At 44.6% G+C, this 22203-nt stretch overlaps 1 protein-coding gene across 1 annotated transcript; it reads right to left on the bottom strand.

Annotated features, from left to right (window-relative positions):
* Window positions 1–15400: 15400 nt before the first annotated feature.
* LOC123453061 (protein PHR1-LIKE 2-like) lies at window positions 15401–21465 on the bottom strand. The gene is made up of 7 exons (XM_045129825.1): window positions 21150–21465; window positions 20707–21075; window positions 18412–18488; window positions 18272–18326; window positions 16261–16330; window positions 16056–16125; window positions 15401–15908 (listed from the first exon to the last, which is right to left on the bottom strand). Exons 2-7 carry the CDS (start codon window positions 20882–20884, stop codon window positions 15594–15596), a joined length of 765 nt encoding a protein of 254 aa, XP_044985760.1. The 5' UTR covers window positions 20885–21075; window positions 21150–21465; the 3' UTR covers window positions 15401–15593.
* Window positions 21466–22203: the final 738 nt, after the last annotated feature.

Genomic DNA, 22203 nt, shown 5'->3' with positions numbered 1-22203 from the left:
CGTGAATAGGGTGGCTATATCGTGAAGCTTAGTAAGATGTGCTACAACCGTTTCAGATTCATAACCATGAAAAGGATCAGATTCGACAAAAGTGATTAACTCAGGGTCGACAGAGAATTCATAATCCTTATCGGTCACAAAGATAGGCGAAGTAGCAAACTTAGGATCGTATTTCATTCTAGCGTTCAGAGATTTTTCTTTCCACTTGCGCAGTAATTTCTCAAGATCATAGCTATCCTTACAAGCAAGAAAGTCCTCAGCTATCTCTCCCTCCATAACATAACCCTCAGGTATATCAGGCAATTCATATCTAGGAGAGCTAGTTCTAACAGGTGAAATAGCAGGTTCTACTTCAATAATCTCAGCAATTCAGAAGTATCATCACATTCAGCGGCAACTCTAGCAATTTGTGCATCAAGGAATGCACCTAGTGGCAAAGCAGTATCAAGCAAAGCATCATCACAAGCATCATGGATAGCAGAAGTAGCATCATCAAGCATAGGCGACATATCATAATTTCTAGCAGGAGATGGTGTCGCAAACTTACTCATAACTGAAGGTGAATCAAGTGCAGAGCTAGATGGCAGTTCCTTACCTATCCTCGTAGTTGAGGGCAAGACTTTAGTTTTTGGATCTCTCGGATTCCTCATAGTGATCAACATATATAAATCCCAAGTAACTCAAAGAATATATCTATGCCTCCCCGGCAACGGCGCCAGAAAATAGTCTTGATAACCCACAAGTATAGGGGATCGCAACAGTTTTCGAGGGTAGAGTATTCAACCCAAATTTGTTGATTCGACACAAGGGGAAGCCAAAGAATATTTTCGGTTATTAGCAGTTGAGTTGTCAATTCAACCACACCTGAAAGACTTAGTATCTGCACCAAAGTATTAGTAGCAAAGTAGTGTGATAGCAACAGTAGCAACGGTAACAGTAGCAGTAGTGACAGCAGTAGCGGTAACAATAGCAGCAGTGACAGCAGTAGCGGCAAAGTAACGTGGCAAGGACCAGTAGGAAAAACTCGTAGGCATTGGATCGGTGATGGATAATTATGCCGGATGCCATTCATCATGCAACAGTTATAACATGGGGAGATATGTAACTAGCTCCAGTTAGTCAATGTAATGTAGGCATGTATTCTGTATATAGTCATACGTGCTTATGAAAAGAACTTGCATGACATCTATTGTCCATCCCTCCCGTGGCAGCGGGGTCCTAATGGAAACTACGGGATATTAAGGTTCTCCTTTTAATAGAGAACGAGAACAAAGCATTATCACTTAGTGAATACATGAACTCCTCATACTATGGTCATTTCCGGGAGTGGTTCCGGCTATTGTCACTCCGGGGTTGCCGGGTCATAACACATAGTAGGTGACTACAACTTGCAAGATAGGATCAAGAACACACATATATTGACGAGAACATAATAGGTTCAGATCTGAAATCATGGCACTCGGGCCCTAGTGACAAGCATTAAGAATGGCAAAGTAGTAGCAACATCAATCTCAGAACATAGTGGATACTAGGGATCAATCCCCATCAAAACTAACTCGATTACATGATAGATCTCATCCAACCCATCACCGTCCATCAATCCTACGATGAGATTACTCACGAACGGTGAAGAGCATCATGGAATTGGCAATGAAGGAAGGTTGGTGATGACGATGGAGACGATCTCCCCTCTGCGGAGCCCAGAACCGACTCCAGATCTGCCCTCCAGAGGAAGAACAGGTGGTGGCGGCGCCTCCGTATCGTAAAACGCAATGAACTCTTCTCCTTGATTTTTTTTCGGGCGAAAGAGACTAAATAGAGCTGGAGTTGGAGGCGGCGGAGCCCTGAGGACCCCACAAGCCTGCTAGACGCGGCCACGGGGGCCTGCGCCTCCTGGGCTTGTGGGCTCCTTGCTCCACGCCTCCGGTTTATTCTTGTGCCAATATTTTTTATATATTCCACAAAAAAATCCTCGTAAATTTCCAGGTCATTCCGAGAACTTTTATTTCTGCGCAAGAACAACACCATGGAAGTTCTGCTGAAAACAACGTTAGTCTGGGTTAGTTCCATTCAAATCATGCAAATTAGAGTTCAAAACAAGGGCAAAAGAGTTTGGAAAAGTAGATACGATGGACACGTATCACTTGTTCATCCCTTGCATGTTATAGTTCAACACAAAGCTCTTATAGCTAGGTGGCAGTGATTGAAGAATTTTGTCAGTGATAGCCTCTTGCGGGAGTTCAATCCCCAGCTCAGCTAGACGGTTTGAGTACCCAGACATTTTGAGCACATGTTCACTGACAGACGAATTCTCCTCCATCTTTCAAGCATAGAATTTATCGGAGGTCTCATACCTCTCGATCCGGTTGTTCTTCTGAAAGATAAACTTCAACTTCTGGAACATCTCATATGCTCCATGATACTCAAAGCGACGTTGAAGTCTCGGTTCCAAGCCATACAAGACTGCACATTGAACTACTGAGTAGTCCTCCTTACGTGTTAACCACGTGTTCAAAACATCTTGGCTAGACGTAGCGGGTGGTTCATCTCCTAGCGCAGCATTAAGGACATAATCCTTCTTCCTAGCTTGCAGGAGCAGCTTTAGATTACGAGCCCAGTCTACAAAGTTGCTTCCATCATCTTTCAACTTAGCTTTCTCTAGGAACTTATTAAAATTCAGGGTTGCTACAGCGTGAGCCATTGATCTACAACACAAATATTGCAAAGTGGACTTAGACTATGTTTAAGATAATTAGAGTTTAACTAATCAAATTACTGATAAACTCCCACTCAAAAAGTACATCTCTCTAGTCATTTGAGTGGTACATGATCCAAATTCACTAACTCAAGTCCGATCATCACGTGAGTTGAGAATAGTTTCAGTGGTAAGCATCTCTATGCTAATCATATCAACTATACGATTCATGCTCGACCTTTTGGTCTCATGTGTTCCGAGGCCATGTCTGCACATGCTAGGCTCGTCAAGTTTAACCCGAGTGTTCCGCGTGTGCAACTATTTTGCACCCATTGTATGTGAACGTTGAATCTATCACACCCGATCATCACGTGGTGTATCGAAACGACAAACTGTGCAACGGTGCACAGTCGGGGAGAACACAATTTCATCTTGAAATTTTAGTGAGAGATCACCTTATAATGCTACCATCGTTCTAAGGAAAATAAGGTGCATAAAAGGATTAACATCACATGCAATTCATAAGTGACATTATATGGCCATCATCTTGTGCTTCTTGATCTCCATCACCAAAGCACCGGCATGATATTCATGTCACTGACGCCACACCATGATCTCCATCATCGTGCCACCATCGAGGTTGTCGTGCTATCTATGCTATTACTACTAAAGCTATGACCTAGCAATATAGTAAACGCATCGGCAAACACAAACATTAGTTTAAAGAAAACCATATGGCTCCTGCCGGTTGTCGTAGCATCGATGTGCAAGTCGATATTAACTATTACAACATGATCATCTCATACATCCAATATATCACATCACGTCATTAGCCATATCATATCACAAGCATAACCTGCAAAAACAAGTTAGATGTCCTCTAATTTGTTGTTGCATGTTTTACGTGGCTGCTATGGGTATCTAGTATGATTGCATCTTACTTACGCAAAAACCACAACGGAGATGTGCAAATTGCTATTTCACCTCTCTCCAAGGACCGCCTCGGTCAAAACCAATTCAACTAAAGTTGAAGAAACCAACACCCGCATGTCATCTTTATGCAACGAGTTGCATGTCAGTCGATGAAACCAATCTCTCGTAAGCGTACGAGTAATGTTGGTCTGAGCCGCTTCAATCCAACAATACCGCCGAATCGAGAAAAAACTAAGGAGGCAACAAATCGAACATCAAAGTCCACAAAACCTTTTGTGTTCTACTTGAGATAACATCTACGCATGAACCTAGCTCTAATACCATTGTTGGGGAACGTTGCATGGGAAACAAAAAATTTCCTACGCACACAAAGACCTATCATGGTGATGTCCATCTATGAGAGGAGATTAGATCTACGTACCCTTGTAGATCGCTAAGCAGGAAGCGTTAAGAAACGTGGTTGATGTAGTGGTACAACTTCGTGATTCAAATCACTGTCGTCCCACGATCCGTTCCGATCTAGCGTCGAACGGATGGCACCTCTGCATTCAGCACACGTACAGCTCGATGATGATCTCAGCCTTCTTGATCCAGCAAGAGAGATGGATAAGTAGATGAGTTCTCCGGCAGCGTGACGACGCTCCGGTGGTGGTGATGATCTACTCCTCCAAGGCTCCGCCCGAGCTCCACAAAAATCCAATTTAGAGGCAAAATTATGTGGAATAGGTTTGAGTTGCACGTGGCAAAGTTGTGTCTCAAAAACCATAAAACCACCAGTATATATAGGAGGAGGGGAGGGGCTAGCCTTGGGGCTCAAGGAGCCCCTTGGTGCGCCGGGCGAAGTGGAGAGGAGGACTCCTACTCCAATTTGGTTTGGGGAGGAGGACTCCTCCTCTCCCTTCCCACCTCCCTCTTTCCTTTTTTTTCTTTCCTTTGGTGTTTCCACTTGTGACGCCATGGCCGTGCGCCACCCTAGGGTCACTGGGCTCACTCCCGGGTGGGTGGGCCCCTCCCGGTGAATACCCGGAATCCATTCGTCACTCCTGGTACACTACCGGTAATGCCCGAAACCTTCCGGTGACCAAATGAAACCATCCTATATATCAATCTTCGCTTCTGGACCATTCCAGAAACCCTCATGACGTCCGTGATCTCATCCGGGACTCCGCACAACATTCGGTAACCACACATATAACTCAACTATACTAAAACATCATCGAACCTTAAGTGTGCAGACCCTGCGGGTTCGAGAACTATGTAGACATGACCCGAGACACTCCTCGATCTATATCCAGCCCATATTGCATCCCACATATTCTCCGAAGATCTTATCGGTTGAACCTCAGTGCCAAGGATTCATATAATCTCGTATGTCATTTCCTTTGTCCTTCGGTATGTTACTTGCCCGAGATTCGATCGTCGGTATCCGCATACCTATTTCAATCTCGTTACCGGCAAGTCTCTTTACTCGTTCCGTAATACAAGATCTCGTGACTTACACTTAGTCACATTGCTTGCAAGGCTTGTTTGTGATGTTGTATTACCGAGTGGGCCCTGAAATACCTCTCCGTCACACGGAGTGACAAATCCCAGTGTTGATCCATACTAACTCAACGGACACCTTCGGAGATACTTGTAGAGCACCTTTATAGTCACCAAGTTACGTTGTGACGTTTGATACACACAAGGTATTCCTCCGGTGCCACTGAGTTATATGATCTCATGGTCATAGGAATAAATACTTGACACGCAGAAAACAATAGCAACAAAATGACACGATCACATGCTACGTTCATAGTTTGGGTCTAGTCCATCACATGATTCTCCTAATGATGTGATCCGGTTATCAAGTGACAACACTTGCATATAGTCAGAAAACCTTGACTATCCTTGATCAACTGGGTAGCCAACTAGAGGCTTGCTAGGGACATTGATTTGTCTATGTATCCACACATGTATCTATGTTTTCATTCAATACAATTATAACATGGATAATAAACGATTATCTTGAAACAGGAAATATAAAAATAACTATTTTACATTGCCTCTAGGGCATATTTCCAACAGTTTCCCCCTAAGTCCTAACCCACCCCGAGTGAGGACAACCTCCATGCTCGGGGACTTGGCTGCGAACCCGCTTTCGCTTAAGTAGAAATGACTCCGGATGAGGAGATAATCCACACTCGGACGTCACGATGAATATAACTGCATTTCAATTCAAGCAAAACGTGCGCATAAAGAGAGCCCAAGGCCCGATCAAAGTTTGAAGGTTACATTAACCACTCGACACTCGGAGGAAATGAAACTTAATGTTTTTCCTGAGTATCATTCGGATGATGAAGACTCCAATGCTTCCACGAAGGTGTCGAGGTCGATCCCATCAGCGATCTCAGTGTCAGCCGCCATGAACATCTCCATGAAATCCTCGAGCTTGGCACTCTTCCTGTTAACGACCCTGAGGTTCTTGAGTTTCTCTTCGTACACTCCTTTGCAATGGATGCGGACGAGTGAGAGGGCGATGTCGGCTCCGTCCCGTGCCACTGATTTCTTCCAAGATTGCAGTCGTCCATGGACTGCTTTCACTCGATCCACAATGGCTTGAGCATCCTTGGGAGATTCTTCACCAGGAGTAACCTCTTGATCGATCTCTGGAACAGCCGATTGGAGCCACTTGAAGCAGCCGGTACGTACTCGACACGAGGTTTTGAGTCTAAGAAGGGCCAGAGAAACACTGTCCTTCAATAGTCCTCGCTTTGGATCAAACTCCTTCTTGATCCTCCCTGTCTCCTCATTGACATCGATGCAGAAGGATGGGTGCAGACGAAAAACAAAGGATGTGAAACATCACTCGGAAATCATAAGGCGATTGCAAGGGATTATTCGGATTCACAACATACCTTTAAGTTTCTCGCTCATCTCTTTTCCATAGTCTTCAACAAATTGCTCCAACTTGGCCCTCTTGGCGGTGACCTTCTCGAACTTGGTCTCCCAATCGGCATAATGCTTCTTCAACGGATTTCTCCTCAAGAATCTTCAAAATCCGGTTTTCCTCTTCAAGCTTTTCGACTGTCTTGAGCTGGTTTCAGCCACTTTGGTGTTTTGGTTGGCCTCCCTCCAGGACGACGCCAGATCTTCATCCCTCTTCTTGAGGGACTCCTTCGTGGTAACTAAAGAAACGAAAGTCTTCAACCTCTTAGAAAGGCGATCTAATAAAATAACCTAAGTCGGATGGGGAGAAATATCAAACCACAAGACAGTCGGACACGAAAGGCTTACCTTCGACTGCAAGTTTCTCCTGTTCGAGGAGCTCACTCTTGGCCATTTCAGCACCAAGATTGAGAGGCAGGTCCTACACCTCCTGCTCCATGATGTCTACTACACAACCTTCTTCTTGTAGACTCGTGTTGGGCCTCCAAGTGCAGAGTTTTGTAGGACAATAGCAAGTTTCCATCAAGTGGATGACCTAAGGTTTATCAATCCGTGGGAGGCATAGGATGAAGATGGTCTCTCTCAAGCAACCCTGCAATCAAATAACAAAGAGTCTCTTGTGTCCCCAACACACCCAATACAATGGTAAATTGTATAGGTGCACTAGTTCGGCGAAGAGATGGTGATACAAGTGTAATATGGATGGTAGATATAGGTTTTTGTAATCTGAAAATATAAAAACAGCAAGGTAACAAATAGTAAACAGCGAGCAAAACATTGTATAAATGCTTGGAAACAAGGCCTAGGGTCCATACTTTCACTAGTGCAAGTTCTCCCAACAATACTAACATAGTTGAATCATATGTAAATACCTCTCGTGCGACAAAGAGTTTACTCCAAAGTCACAAATAGCGGAGAACTAACAAAGAAATTATTGTAGGGTATGTAACCACCTCAAAGTTATCTTTTCCGATCAATCTTATGAGCTATCCCTATAAGTGTCATGAACAGCCCTAGAGTTCGTACTAAAATAACACCCTAAGACACACACCAACCAAAACCCTAATGTCACCTAGATACTCAAATGCCACCACAAGTGCCCATGGGCTTGATTATACGATATGCATCACACAATTTCAGATTCATCATGTTCAATCCAACAAAACAAACTTCAAAGAGTGCCCCAAAGTTTCTACCGGAGAGTCAAGACGACAACATGTGCCAACCCTTATGAATAGATTCCCAAGGTCACGGAACCCGCAAGTTGACCACCAAAACGTACATCAATTGGATCAATAGAACGCCCCATTGTCACCACGGATATCCCATCGCAAGACATACATCAAGTGTTCTCAAATCCTTAAAGACTCAATCCAATAAGAAAACTTCAAAGGGAAAACTCAATTCATCACAAGAACATAGAGAGGGGAAAACTCCATATGATTCATCTTTATTAACAAAGCTCGCGATACATCAAGAGCGTGCCATCTCAAGAACATGAGAGAGAGAGAGAGAGATCAAACACATAGCTACTGGTACATACGCTCAGCCCCGAGGGTGAACTACTCCCTCCTCGTCATGGAGACCGCCAGGATGATGAAGATGGCCTCCGGTGATGGTTTCCCCCTCCGGCAGGGTGGCGGAATGGGCTCCCGATTGGTTTTTCGTGGCTCTGGAGGCTTACGGCGGCGGAACTCCCAATCTAGGTTTCTTTGGCGTCGGTCTTACATCAAGGGGACTCCCGAGGGACCCACAAGCTAGGGGGCACTCCCTAGGGGCGCCCCCTAGGCTTGTGACTGCCTCATGACTCCTCTCCAGTATCTTTTTGCTCCAATATTTTTTATATTTTCCAAAAATATTCTCCATAAATTTTCAGCCCATTCTGAGAACTTTTATTTTTGCACAAAAACAACATCACGGTAGTTCTGCTAAAAACAGTGTTAGTCCGGGTTAGTTCTAATAAAATCGTACCAAAATCATATAAAATTATTGTAAACATGGGATTAATACTTCATAAATTGTAGATACGTTGGAGATGTATGACTCCATGGTGTCATTACGGCTCCCGAGCCCGCAGACAGTCTCCTATCAATAAACACAATTATGTGAAGTACATAAATGATAACTCTAAGACTACCGCCGACTGTTTCAGTCGATGGCAGTGTCACGGACAACACCCAGTGGGTGCACTCAGCATGCCCCCACTAGAAGTGAACACCCAGTGGGTGTGCCCCGAATGAAACCCACTCGGGATGAGAAACAAAAAAAGTGTACAAAGGAACTTACCCGGATGTTCTCCACCACAGCTTCGATGGCATCATATGCCTCCTTCAGTCGCCCAACCATCAACCCCAGCTGAGCCTGGGCGTCCTTGCATGCGCCTTCTTGGTCCTCCGGGTTATGGTGCCGCTAGAAAATATTACGGTCCATGGGAGCAGGCGACAGAGTGGCAGACGAACCAGTTCTGAGTGATGCCCAGTTGAGGTAGTCCCCCGAACCACGGGAGTTAGAACCTTGGCAACCGAAGGCTTAACCACTCGGCCGGGAGTCACGTCTTTCTTCGGCGCTTCATAAATGACCGGAGGACTAGTAGGGTCAAGTTCGATCATGTCTCGTGGCCCTGCACGGGTCGACATGCATTCAAAGAATCATTTCGAGGCAAAATCTCAAGTCCCCAATGAAACACAAATGGGCTCAAGAATTACCTTTGGAGGAGGCGACGTTGGCGTTGGCTTGTCCTTTGTCAGAAGTCTTGGGATCCAGTGAAGCAGTCGATGTATCAAGCCTGCAACAAAAGCAGCAAGGAAATCAACCATCACTCGGGATACCTTAACCGATAAAACAGATCGCTTGGCAAGAATACTTATGCTGAAGCCACCGTCATGTCAACCTTAATGCACGGTAGAACGACCTTCCGAGGCTTGGAGGCCGTGGTCTTGGGATTCTTAGAGGCCTTTTCTGGCGACACATCAGGCTCACTCCGGTCCCGTTTAGAACTGCGGGTCAGCATGGCCGACACGATCGTCTTTGTCGCCCTTGGGATCTTGGTGCTGCCAGCACAGACTCCAAGGGTGTGGCACGCCTTGAAGAAGGCCTCGGGCAGGACTTCATTGGATGAAGAAGATTCTTCCTCGTCCCCATGTTCGCCGTCACTCTCCTTCATCTCCTATTCATCGTCGTCTTCTTCATCATATTCCGATCCCTCTAGGTGCTCGGTGTCGCTTGCCACATCAATCGACATGCAATTAACCGCGTGCATGAAACTGACCAACACCGTAAAGGCCTGCCGAATGAGGAAAACAAGTTTACAAACAAAGGGAAAAGATGACAATGAAGTTCACTCGGATCGAACGCATGAAAGCTTACCTCATTCAGCGGATTCTCCTCCGAGAAAGGGGCACCACCTGGTTCCCCTAGGGTTGTCTCGCACCGGGGTTATGGCTTTGAGCTTTTTCTCCAACTCTTGTGCCCGGATCTCCTCCCGGTGAATGCGGGCTGGGTCATTCGGTCCTCTGTACATCCACATGGGGTGGTCTCTGGCCTGGAGGAGTTGGATCCTCCGCTGAAATAAGACTTCCAGAAGATCCATCCCGTTGACACCGTTTCATAACAGCGCAACCAGCACGATCACTAGAATGTCTACATCCACCTTCTCCTCTTTCGAGACGGTCAAAGAAGGAGCAGACTGGATTCACTCACCCGAATAAGGTGGAAGACCCGACTGACACTCACTGACTCGAATGTCGTGGCAATAGAACCAGGAGTCCTGCCAACCCTTTACAGAATCATGGAAGGACATCTAGGGGAAACTTCTCTTCCCTCTAAGCTTTATTCCTAAACCCCCGTAGAGCTCCACTACGTTCGTCCTCCCCCCTGATTGAAAGGACTTCTTCACCGTCATCACTCGACAAGTAAACATGCGCTTGAACAGTCCCTAGTGCAGATAGCATCTGAGAAAGTTCTCGCACAAAGACACGAAAGCAGCTAGATACGAGACGACATTGGGGGAGATGATGAAGCTGCGCGCTAAATAAATCAAGGAACACGTGGAAGAATGGATGCGGGGGCATAGAAAAACCTCTCTCCACATGGGTGACGAGGAGCACTCGCTCGTCCCCTCTTGGCGCGGGCTACCGCTCGCCCTCCTCCGGTAGTCACCAGCTCCCTGGGACCAACAGTCACTTGCTCTCCAGCTCCTGCAGGCGTCCCTTGGAGACACGAAACGACATCTAGTCGCACTGGATCCAGCCCGGCGGGAGCGCTCCGGCACTCAACAAAGACACATATGAGCCCTTCTTGGCTCGCTTGGCCTTCGCCGTCGCGCCGTTCACCATGTTGCATGGAGAGATGGACGAGGCGGGTGGAGACTGGAGATGGGGAAGAACCCTCAGCTGCGGTGGCAAGATTTGGGGAGGAGAAGGAAATGACCCAGATCGGGTGGTGTGATCCTCTCTTCTCTTTGCCTTATCCCTTTTATACGCCACGCGGGGATTCCCCATCGAATACTTCGCCTACACAAAGGGGATCCACATGATCCCTAGGACAATGCACCCGCGGCACGACAGTGACATCTCAGGCACGGGGATCGAGGTGCCTCACCACTACCTCCACTACCCACGTCGCCGTCGTTTCCACCCCACTTGCGTGCTCCCTCAATTCAAAAAGCACGGAAATGTCGCCTCCCTCATAACCTGAATGGATTCTGCATCCACGGCACAGAATGAGGTGAGCCGAACATCCTGTGGCTCGTCCTTCTATTGGACCCTAACCACTCGGATAAATGAGAAGGTGACTTGATCACCCTTACCATGGCGCGAGTGAGATCCGCCCTATCTCTTCATTGGGAATTCGGAGCTCCAAGCTCACAATCATCCAAACCGTCAACTTATCTTCCCAAAAGATAAACAATTACTACTGATTGCAAGCATGGGGACATACTCAAACATTCGGAATTTTTTGCTCTTGAATCCATAGGGTTGTTTACTGAGAGTCCAAGTGAAGTAGCCCCAAGCTACGAGCTCGACGCCTTTAAGACACCGAGGACATTAAGGAGTGTCGCTCACTCGGCAAGTAAAACCTCAGTCAATTCAGGGGCTACTGATGGGGTTGTACGTTAGGAGTAGGCACACAGACCTGCATTCCAGGGTCCACCTAAGGCCTCACATGAACACCAGCGTCCTCAAAGCTGTAGGTGTAGTCATGGTGTCACTCGAGCAAACAGGTTCTCACTCGGTACGCACAAGGTCACTCGGTTCATCTTCTGTCAATCAGACGTACACCGGCACTCGGACTACAACAAGATGTGGACGAGAAGAGACTACAATGGCCGCACATTTAAACTACCACATGAAGTGTAGTGAAGACAAACATTACCAGTAACGCCAGAGTTAGAGCTGCTTTTACTAGTAACTTCTGTAGTTATTACCATTAACTCACCCTTGTAATGGCGCTCGGCCGGTCATGACGCACTCTATATAAGCCGCACCCGAGCTCTTGGACGAGGGTTGAGCATTTTTTAATCTCATACCCCCATAAGCTAACACTAGTCTCCGGGTTCGAGAAGTAGAGTCATTACCACTCCCGAGTGGGGCCCGAACTCATACATCTGAGTGCAACCACTACGCCATAGCTAGGCTTCGCCCCTCCTTCGTACCCTTGGTACTATTGTCAGGATCATTCCCACGATAGTGTGAGCCTCGTCGTCTACCAAAGAGAAGATGGGGAAGAAAGAATAAATAAAAGCAAGCAGATGCAACACGATGCATAACATGGCAATATGCAATGCTAGGGATGAGCTAACGCGGTACTGCACGTCATGGAAGGGGCCGGAAAATATGTGACGACATTGCTCGAGTCTCTTTCTACTACTCGACAGATGATCCGAGGAGGAAGACCGGAATCGACGGTGGGGTGCGGTGTTGATTCGAGGAGGAAGACGATGCGGGGATGGCGATGGAGAGGCTCCGGGCTGCAATGGCTTGGCTAGTCAAAGGAGAAGAAGGCGGAGGAGCTCCTAGACACGACGACGAGGTGTGAGAGGCACGGCAGCCGTGGCCACGCAGCGGCCATGGCGATGGCGACGCTACTCTGTGCGAGGGAGATGGGAATGACATGAGGGGGGAAGTCAGGGCGAGCTAGCGTTCAGGGTGGTGTGGGGGTGGGGGTTGTAAAGCACCGGGGAGACGGCGGATGGATGCCACGGCGTCGCCCGTGGCCGCTGGCTCGCATCGGCGTGGCCACAACGGCTCGGGTGAACAGAGTAGGGAGATGAGGGGGAGTTGGGATGGGTTGTGCATTGTGCACTTACAGCCTAGTCCAACAGCGGTCCCTTTCTATTTTATTTTTCTTTTTTGTTTTCTTTTTTATTATGATTTGCATTTAATTTTAGAAGCAAAGCAGTTTTAAAAAATATAAAACTTGGTCCATAATTAGTGTTGTAATTTTGGACAATGCCACAAAAAGTTAGTAGGGCTTTTGAAAATGTTTAAAATTTACATAAGTCAAAAGGGCATTTAATAATTGATTTGGCCTCTGTTTTAAATATTTTGAGGCACTAAAACACCTTACAAAAATGTGGGTTACAACTGTTTAATTCCTTAGGGAATTTTTGCAACCCATACATGAATTTAGTTTTCAGTTTTACGAAACTATTAAATCCACTTTTCAAATGAATTTGAATTGCAAAAGAAATTGAATTAAGAATTGATTCCAAAAGTGATCAAACTTGGATTAGCAAAAGGATTAGCTTAATCTCCTGGGTTACTCTAGCCTAATTACGATTATCAGTGTAGCATGAATCGAGGGGTGTCACATATACCATGTGGCATGTTATGTATTTCAGGTGAACGAACGAAATTAAGTGAAGCACTTGGAGATCCTAAAAGGAAAAAAGGCTATGGATGAGGAATATGGGGCGTTCATGAAGAATAAAACATGGCACTTGGTACCAAGTCAAAGAGGTAAAAATATTATTGATTGCACGTGGGTTTATAGACTAAAAATAAAAACAGATGGCTCCATTAATAGGTACAAAGCACGTCTAATCACAAAAGGTTTTAATCAACAATATGGTATTGATTATGAGGATACCTTCAGCCCCGTTGTAAAAGCTGCTACTATAAGACTTGTGCTAGTCGTTGTTGTTTCCAGGGGATGGAGCCTTAGGCAGCTAGAAGTTTAGAACGTGTTTGTGCATGGTGTTCTCGAAGAGGAGGTCTATATGAGGGAGCCACCAGGGTATGAAAAGAAACAAACACCTCATCATGTCTGCAAACTTGATAAAGCTCTTTATGGTCTGAAACAGTCACCAATAGCATGGCTTTCAAGGTTGAACTCATAGTTGAAGCATTTTAGTTTTGTTCCATCCAGAGCAGATACATCTCTCTTTATTTACAACAAGGCAAACACTGTTATTTTTGTGCTCATATATGTTCATGATATCATAGTTGCAAGCTCCTCACAAGATGCCAATAATGCTCTCTTACATGATCTGAGCTCAGAATTTGCATTGAAGGATCTTGGTGACTTAGACTTCTTTCTAGGTATTGAGGTCAAGAAGATTTCAGATGGTATAATGTTGAATCAAGAGAAATATGCCACCGAACTTCTAACTCGTATGGGAATGAAGGATTGCAAGACTTCATCCACACCATTATCTTCTTTTGAACAGCTTTCGACACATGGAGGAGAACCACTCACGGAAGAAGAGAGTACAAAGTATATAAGTTATGTTGGAGCTCTATGGTGCTTGACTTCGAGACGACCAGACATATGATTTGCTGTGAATAAGGTTTGTCACTAGTTACATTCTCCTACCTCCACCCATTGGACAAGTGTCAAAAGGATTGTACGCTATATTAAGCACACTTTGAGTTTGGGAATTCAGTTTAGACGATCTAGTTCTACTTTTGTGAGTGCTTTCTCTAATGCTGACTAAGCAGGTTGTAGTTACGACAGAAAATCAACTGGAGGTTTTGCAGTCTTTTTTGGCTCTAATCTCATTTCTTGAAGTGCGAGGAAAGAAGCAATAGTGCCAAGGTCAAGTAAAAAAGCTGAGTACAAATCCTTGGGCAATGCTAATGCTCAAATTATTTGCTTGGGATATTTGCTTGCAGAATTGGGAATAAAACAGCAACGCACCTCATGTCTATGGTGTGACAATTTAGGTACAACTTACCTATCTGCTAATCCAGTTTTTCATACTAGAACCAAACATATTAAGATTAACTTTCATTTTGTTCGAAAAAGGGTTGCAGAGAAGAAGTTAGAGATAAGATTCATTCCTTACAAGGATCAAGTTACGGATGGTTTTACAAAAGCATTGCCAGTCAAGTCATTTGTAGAGTTTAAGAACAATCTTAATTTAGGATGGTTGAGATTAAAGGAAAATATTAGAATTAGAGTCCCATATGTATATAATCTCAACTCCTAATCTATCTCTTCCTTCAAATCTCTCGTTCTATCTCATGTAACTACATGTATTGTTCAGAATCGGGTATTGCATCAATAAAACCTTACACGGCTCCTTTACGGAGGAGTAGGAACGTTTCCACGAGATCAATCTTACAGACATTCAACTAGTAGATTAGCCTGCAAGTCTGGCCCCGCAGAATGCTCAAAATAGCCAAGCTCTTCACTCGAAACTGAAGCATCATACAATCTTACAGACATTCAGCTAGTAGATTAGCCTCCAAGTTTGGCCCCAAAGAACGCGCAAAATAGCCAAGCTCTTCACTCGAAACTGAAGCATATGATGCGACAGGAAGACCAAGAGATCTTGGAAATGCGTGTTCACTATTAGGACCATAATGCCATGACAATAATAATAACAAAAACAGTGACATATCAATCAAGGCACTTGGCTAGCAGCACATTAGGCATTATATATATAAACATAGGTCGACGATTAATCCATAAAAAAAACCTCGCTTCTTGGCATGCAGTAGCAAGAGAAACAAGAGTAAGTTTTACAGGTTGGCCGAGATTCGACATGGCTACAGCAGACGATTAAGCTAACTTTTCCACCTAGAATGTGGACTCAGCAGGACTTGCGTTTGAACTCGGGTGACCTCTGGAGAAGCAGCTGGCCTTCCATGCCCGAGGGAGACGGCTTGCCTCCCGGGCTGTGCATGTTGATCGAGCTGACGGAGAGCTGGTGGAACACGGAGGAGCTCAGCGCGTCGGTGGCGGTGCCGCACATGACGCCGCCCGAGGACAGCTCCGGGAGGCTCTGGTCGGAGACGCTGAAGCCGCTCGAGGCAAACTGCTCCGAGACAATCTTGCAGGCCTTCTCCAGCAGGGTGTTGATGTACGTCGTGTACGCGTCCATCCTGATGTCCACATGCTTCTGGACCTGATTATTTATGGTGGAAAGAAAAAAGGCGGTCAGGTGTCGCGTGATGGACATCTCATACGGTCATTCCTACTTCAATGCTAAACGTATTTCTAATCAGGCAGAAAAAAAACAAGAAAATATGATAGAAGAAGCATTCAAAGTTACCTCCACTTGTTCATGCAGGCTTCGTTGCATCTCCATCTGTGCTCTCAGGGCTTCTTTAACTTCTTGACTTCTGCAGCGAGCGATTATGAGTTTGTAAGCATGTAACTCTTCAGATAGCACAATCAAAGTAGATATCGTAAATGTACTCATGTTCTGCCAATAAGATAAATGGCATGCAGGACAAGGAGTAGCTCGTGGAATTTACTCTTTTGCATCTTGAGTAGAAACTCGGGGAGACAGGCTCATTCCACCTTGAGCATCAAGAAGATAGGACCCTGCAAATTGGGGAAACCAGGGAAGGCATACACAGAGCTGAAGTCAGAAATGACAAGACCTAGAAGGAATTATCCAGAGGTGTTCGATCACAAATGGCAAGAACTAAAAGAACTTTTCAGGTCAGAACTATAGATGTGCATATAAGTCCTGAATTTCTTCATAAAATCATTGCAAAACGTACGGATTGTAGATAAGAATTTGTTGTTTTTGTGAAGCTGCTGGTGATTGACAAGAAGAAATCATACAAAGAACTGCATTAATCAATGCACCTGGGATAAGTAGTGCTACTAAGCCATATATATGCATCCTAAAGATGTAAGGACACAACTAATGGGCGACCAGTTGAGAGACTGACAGCACTACTGGTTTCCTTTCCGTATTCTTGTCCTGCGTTTCCCTTTTTCAGTTGTTTCTTTTCTTTATTGTGGTGACATGGATAAAAACGAGACAATAGAAGTGCATTAAACACGACTTATCCTCATTTGCAACCTTAAAACTTAAATGACCAGATCTTATCTAACTGTTGAATTATCTATATCAATATTACTATATAATGTAGCAATTTTGAAAGTTTGAATCCAAACATCAGAGTGCAATTTCTACCGCTGATTGGACTCATCCGACGGCCTAGGACGCTGGGATTCATAGCTACAGTAGCAGGCACATTTTTCCACGTCATTCTAGAAACATCCGTGAATCAGCACTGACCCCCTTTCCGTCCCTAAAAAAATGGCACTAGCCCCTTCCATGTCCCCCATTCTTGCCATCACCCGATAGACATGAACAGCCGTGTACCGTGAGCAGTTCGATGGAACACATCTAAAGCCAGTGTCGTTACCTAGCAAGAGGCCGGTCTAGCGTACATAATCCAACCAAGCGCACATACATGGTAGTCCCAATTTACATGTGTGGGAACATGTGAAGCTACCTAATATGTGTAGTATATATTCTATCTGAACCCTCGTGTCCGGTTTGTCTTATGCGTTGTGTTGGCCTATGGCTAAAAACTTTTGTAAACTTAACTTGCTTCTCCTTTTAATGAAAAGATGTGCAACTGCTTTGTGCACATTCTCCCAAAACATCAGGCAGCTCAGAGCTGCATCCATACATGCATGTATCATGTCATCGCTGGTACAATAGAAACCAAAGCAGCGCCAATTCTGGAATGGAGTTACAAAGATTCAATAAAGAAAGCGTAACTGCAGTGGGAAAGTGCAATTCTAGGATATATCCAAAACACCTAACTCAATTTTCAAACATTTGCATGTGAACTTGTGAACACAATATATGCTGCAATAAGCAACAATGTAAACAAACACTAAAGTTGCTATTGCTAACCAAGCAAGATCAAGTTCCAAGTTTTTTCCTCTTTAATTACATGTACATACAAAATTGTGATGTGACGATTCAATTCATATGTTTTTTTAAAAGGAACTCTGCCTGCTGGGAGGCCACTGGGGCATTTTACCATCACTCTATCAACGCATTCACAGCCGATTCATATTAATATAATTATGGCAAGTGCATAGCTGCAGAAAATGGCTGCTTAACTGTATTACCATTTACCAGCGCTGTACGCATATCACAAATACTAATTTCTTCAAATGCACAACGATAAGAATCCAAAACTTTCTTCTACAATACACACTAAAATTTTGCTATAGTTGATGCAATACTGTGTCGAGTGAAAAAACAAATACACCCATCTATACGAAAAATTCTCCCTCACTCGTCAGTCCCCGCTCTCTTCCTCCCGCAGGTCTTTCCTAACGAAGAGATGCGCATCATAAGCAACCAAACAAACATTAGTTTAGGCTGCCTGCCATTACCAAACCCAAAAACTCCCAGCAATCCTAACCTTTCAAGAAGTTTGCACTAAGTGGTTCTTTGCAACATACAATGAATCTGGTCCAAACTGATTAATCGACAGAAACACTTACCATCTTTAGATTGCTCCGGCGTCTCTTTGCCAGTTTGTTTCCCCATTCTGTATTTCTGCTCATAAGAATAAAAGAGAAAATACAAAATAAAACAGTTGTATTCGAGATATAGTAAGAAGCATGTGTGTATGCAGAAGTACCTGAAGATGACTCTTCAAGTGGAAAAGTGTGAGTCCCTTTACACCCATTGTCCTTAAGATAGTTTTTGGTGTTGCTTCTGCAAGAGCAGTCATTCATTTAACTACTATATTCAAAGGTTTATTAAAAAAAGGTCGTAGCGTGATAGTAGGTCACAGTGAAAGCATTCAACTAATACAAAATGGAAATTTAGGGTTCTGACATGGTTAGACTATAATTTGGCATTTACATGCATATATGGATATCATGCAAACAGAGATTTCGTGCCCCAGTAACCAAGATTCAAAACGATGGAATGCAACAAATAATTGCTCATATTTGCTTTCCGGTTATGATTATTACTATTATCATCGGAATAAAATGCTCATTATTATTGTCAGGTAAACAGAACTTGTAATCTTTTGACATTTACATAAAGCTTTCCTGACCAATTTGGTGCCAGAAATAAATGCACCAAACATGAACAAAATCCCACAAAACTGTCAAGGAAAGGTACATTTTGCACTTTCTTTCTCAAACAAACAGTCACAAGCAACAGGCACCTGAAATCACAGATTCACTTGTATCCAAGTACTAGAAATAACAACAAATACAACACGTTGTCGAGAAATCTATGTTTACTGATGGTTATGCGGTAACTAGCCAACCCTGAGAAGAAATAGTCACAAAAATCAAATCATAATTTTTAACAAAAAGTCAGTATTGAGAAGAAAAGGTAAAAAGGAAAAGCAGCATTAACAATCACAATTTGCAATCACCCCCAAAACCCAGGCAATTATGTATAAAATAGTGTAAGGGTGCCCAAGAGGCTAAGAGAGTGAAGTAAATGACCCACTTCGTAAACCGCCTTGCTGTTATTTCCACACAACTTACAATGCCACACACACGCACGCGCACACTGACAACAACGAACATTATCATCAAGACTTGGTGTATCATGACTGGCCACCATATTACTACAATTTACCGCCCCAGCCAGCATCCATGACCGTTACTCTGCCAAGCTTCTAAATACTTCTAAATATCATCTGATACGACCGATATATCGTCCAATATTTCTTTTTTCTTTCGAGAACATGCAAGCCACTGCATGTATATGCATTTGATAAAAAGAAAGATGTCCGATATTTTAGTACTGGTGGTATGGTATTGATACCAAATCAACTATCATTTGAAAAACAAAATTCAAGAGATATCAGCCCATATGCACAATATTTTGGCTGATATTTCGGTCGGCATGGGCCGATATCTAGGTAACAGGTCATTTTTATGTAAAAAAAAACAGTGAACAGAAAATTTATAGATGTACAACTTCATCAGATTATTAAATTAACGTGCAATTTATGTAATGGCACGTCTATAACGTTTTACCGTCACAAATAACTGAACAGATGTTATGTGGGAATGGCAAGGTATAAAGACAAATAACTGAATAGATGTTAACATTTTTGTTTCGACACGCCTACACATCATCCAATATATCACCCGACATCCGACATTGCCAAAGTCGAACCGATATGAACCCGATATTCGATATTTTGAAGCTTGTCAACAGCTGCCTGTTTGTTCAAATTCTGAGCTGATGCAAGCAACAAATATGACCTTTTCCGAGCACAAATAAACTGAAATAACGACCATAACTCCAGACGTCGTTAAGGAAAAATAAAATTTGCCCTGTTTCGCCTACGATCCTTACATCCCCAATAAACAAGCACCTGAGTGTGCAGAAACTTTTTTTCCTTGTTCAATGGATTATCGACATTTCTCTCTAGAGAGTATAATCAAACAAATTCTCTGGTTCCTCCAACGTGCTGGAATCCAAGATCAGACAAAATGACCTTTTCATCTGAAGCAAAAGCCTCAAACTGTACTAAGTAAGACCAACCACATAGCCCTCGCAACGCAGGACACATCTCTTCCCAGCTCAAAAGCAAAGCAAAATCTGGCATGAGTAGACCAAAAATATCAAATCCAAGGGCGTGCTGAATCCTAAGCGCAAATGCACCGCTGCTCGTCCAACAGCGCGCATTTCAGTGAAGTGTTGTTGGTCCAGGTAAAGAAAGACCCAAACTTTGATCCAGACTTTCCTAAAACTTGAGCGCAGACACCCCCAATGGCTCAAATCCTCGCTCCCAAGCCAGCAAGTAGCTCGGGTGAAAGCGCGCGGTCGCACCAACCAAGAAAGAGAACCCCCACCCAGCAAGCACGCATTGCCCCTCCAATGGCGATGCCTGACGAACCGGAGGGCGGAGGGAAATGGGGGAGAGGGAGGGGAAGGGGGGGAGCGTCTATCTCACTCTCGGGCCCGCCGAGCTGGGCGACGGCGTCGACGAAGCGCTCGTGGAGGTCGGCCGTCCAGCGGAGGCGGGGCTTGGGGTCAGCCGTGAGCACGAGGCTGGGGGCGCCGCCGGAGCGCGGCACCTCGCCGGGCCCCGGGCCGTCCGCGCGGTGGTGGATCAGGCCAGGGGGGAACATCTCCTCCTCCGACCAAGAAGGGAGGTGGAGAGGGACAGAGAGAGAGAGACCTTCTCCTCCTTCGTCCCCAAAAGCGAAGGATCCAACAAAAAGTTGCTCGCCTTTCTCTCTCCTGTTTCCCCCTTCTCTTCTGCGGCCTTTTTCCTGCGGTGGTTCCCCTCTCTCTCTTACCAGTGATCTGTGAAGCCCTCCTGCACATAACAATGGTGATTAGCGCAGATCAATCTCATTTTCTACTGTTCGTACAATAACACATCCAACTTACTTCCGGCGCTAAATTATCTCGCCAATATCATCTCTTCTTCACCAATTCAACCGAAGTTCCAAAGAGAAATAATACTACTCCACTACTACTACTCCAGGTCCAGGTGAAGAACTGCTGCTGCTCATTTACTGCCAGGAGAAGAACGGATGATGAGTCCCTGGTTGCTGGTGCTGGTGCTTCTGGGACGCAATGATTGGCGCATTGAATTTCCAGCAGCTCCGGCTCTGGCTTCTCGATCTGTCGCTGTGCGTGTTTGGTGAAGGGAGGGCAAATTGGCAACTGGGTTTTGTTTAGTGTACTACTCGGGTTTTCCGTTTCCTTAAAGTAAAAGCTAGTGGATGGACGCTAGCTAGCTCTGCTCATGCGAGGACCAAACAGACCACTGGCTGCCTCTGCTCCATTTGTTTATTTATTTTTTTCCCACTTATGCTGTGATGCGTGCAAATAAAAATCCAGCCCCGCACATGCTCGTGTCTGCGCCCGGACGTCATGCGCGCTTCCGCTTCCGCGCCCGGAAATCCAATCCTGGAAAGTGAATTTCATTTCTAGCTACTTGTGGAACAGCCGGTGGTCAGTTGATGTAGTGACAGGTTGCTGATTAACGCGTTCGGATGCAAAGAGAGAAACATAAAAGGGGCATCTTTACTTTTTTCTTTTTGGAAAAGGAGGAATGATCCCGGACCTTTGCATTAATCGATGCATGCAGTCATATTATTTAAAAATTAAAAGTAACATCATATGTCTAGATAAGTCTGCGACTCGCAATGAAAAAATGAACTAAAAATAAACAATCTCTTAAAAACAAAACTACCACATCCGGCGTAAGTAATAATAGACTATGATGTCTATACACCTAGTCTATTACTAACACGTCATCCAAACCGGTTGAAGATAACCCGTGCGGCCATCTCCCATCGGTTGCACCCAGTATCCATAAGCTTCCTCGAGTCCACATGACTGAGTAATGACCATGTACGGATCCAAGAAGTTGCTCTGAATATGACCTGCAAAAAGTTATTGAATTTGTTGTCATTAAAGATCAAGTCATTCCTGG

This window comes from Hordeum vulgare, chromosome 5H, assembly GCF_904849725.1.
Source record: "Hordeum vulgare subsp. vulgare chromosome 5H, MorexV3_pseudomolecules_assembly, whole genome shotgun sequence".
NCBI lineage: Eukaryota > Viridiplantae > Streptophyta > Magnoliopsida > Poales > Poaceae > Hordeum > Hordeum vulgare.
This window is presented reverse-complemented; position numbering and strand designations above follow the sequence as displayed.

Bases quoted from the DNA above. Each gene is read 5' to 3' on its own strand.
- LOC123453061 (XM_045129825.1), bottom strand. From the start codon at position 20,884: ATGTTCCCCCCTGGCCTGATCCACCACCGCGCGGACGGCCCGGGGCCC. The intron at 18,327-18,411 runs GTACTTCTGCAT...TCTTATGAGCAG, and splicing joins ACTTGAAGAGTCATCTTCAG to AAATACAGAATGGGGAAACA. The intron at 15,909-16,055 runs GTAACTTTGAAT...ATAAATAATCAG, and splicing joins GCCTGCATGAACAAGTGGAG to GTCCAGAAGCATGTGGACAT.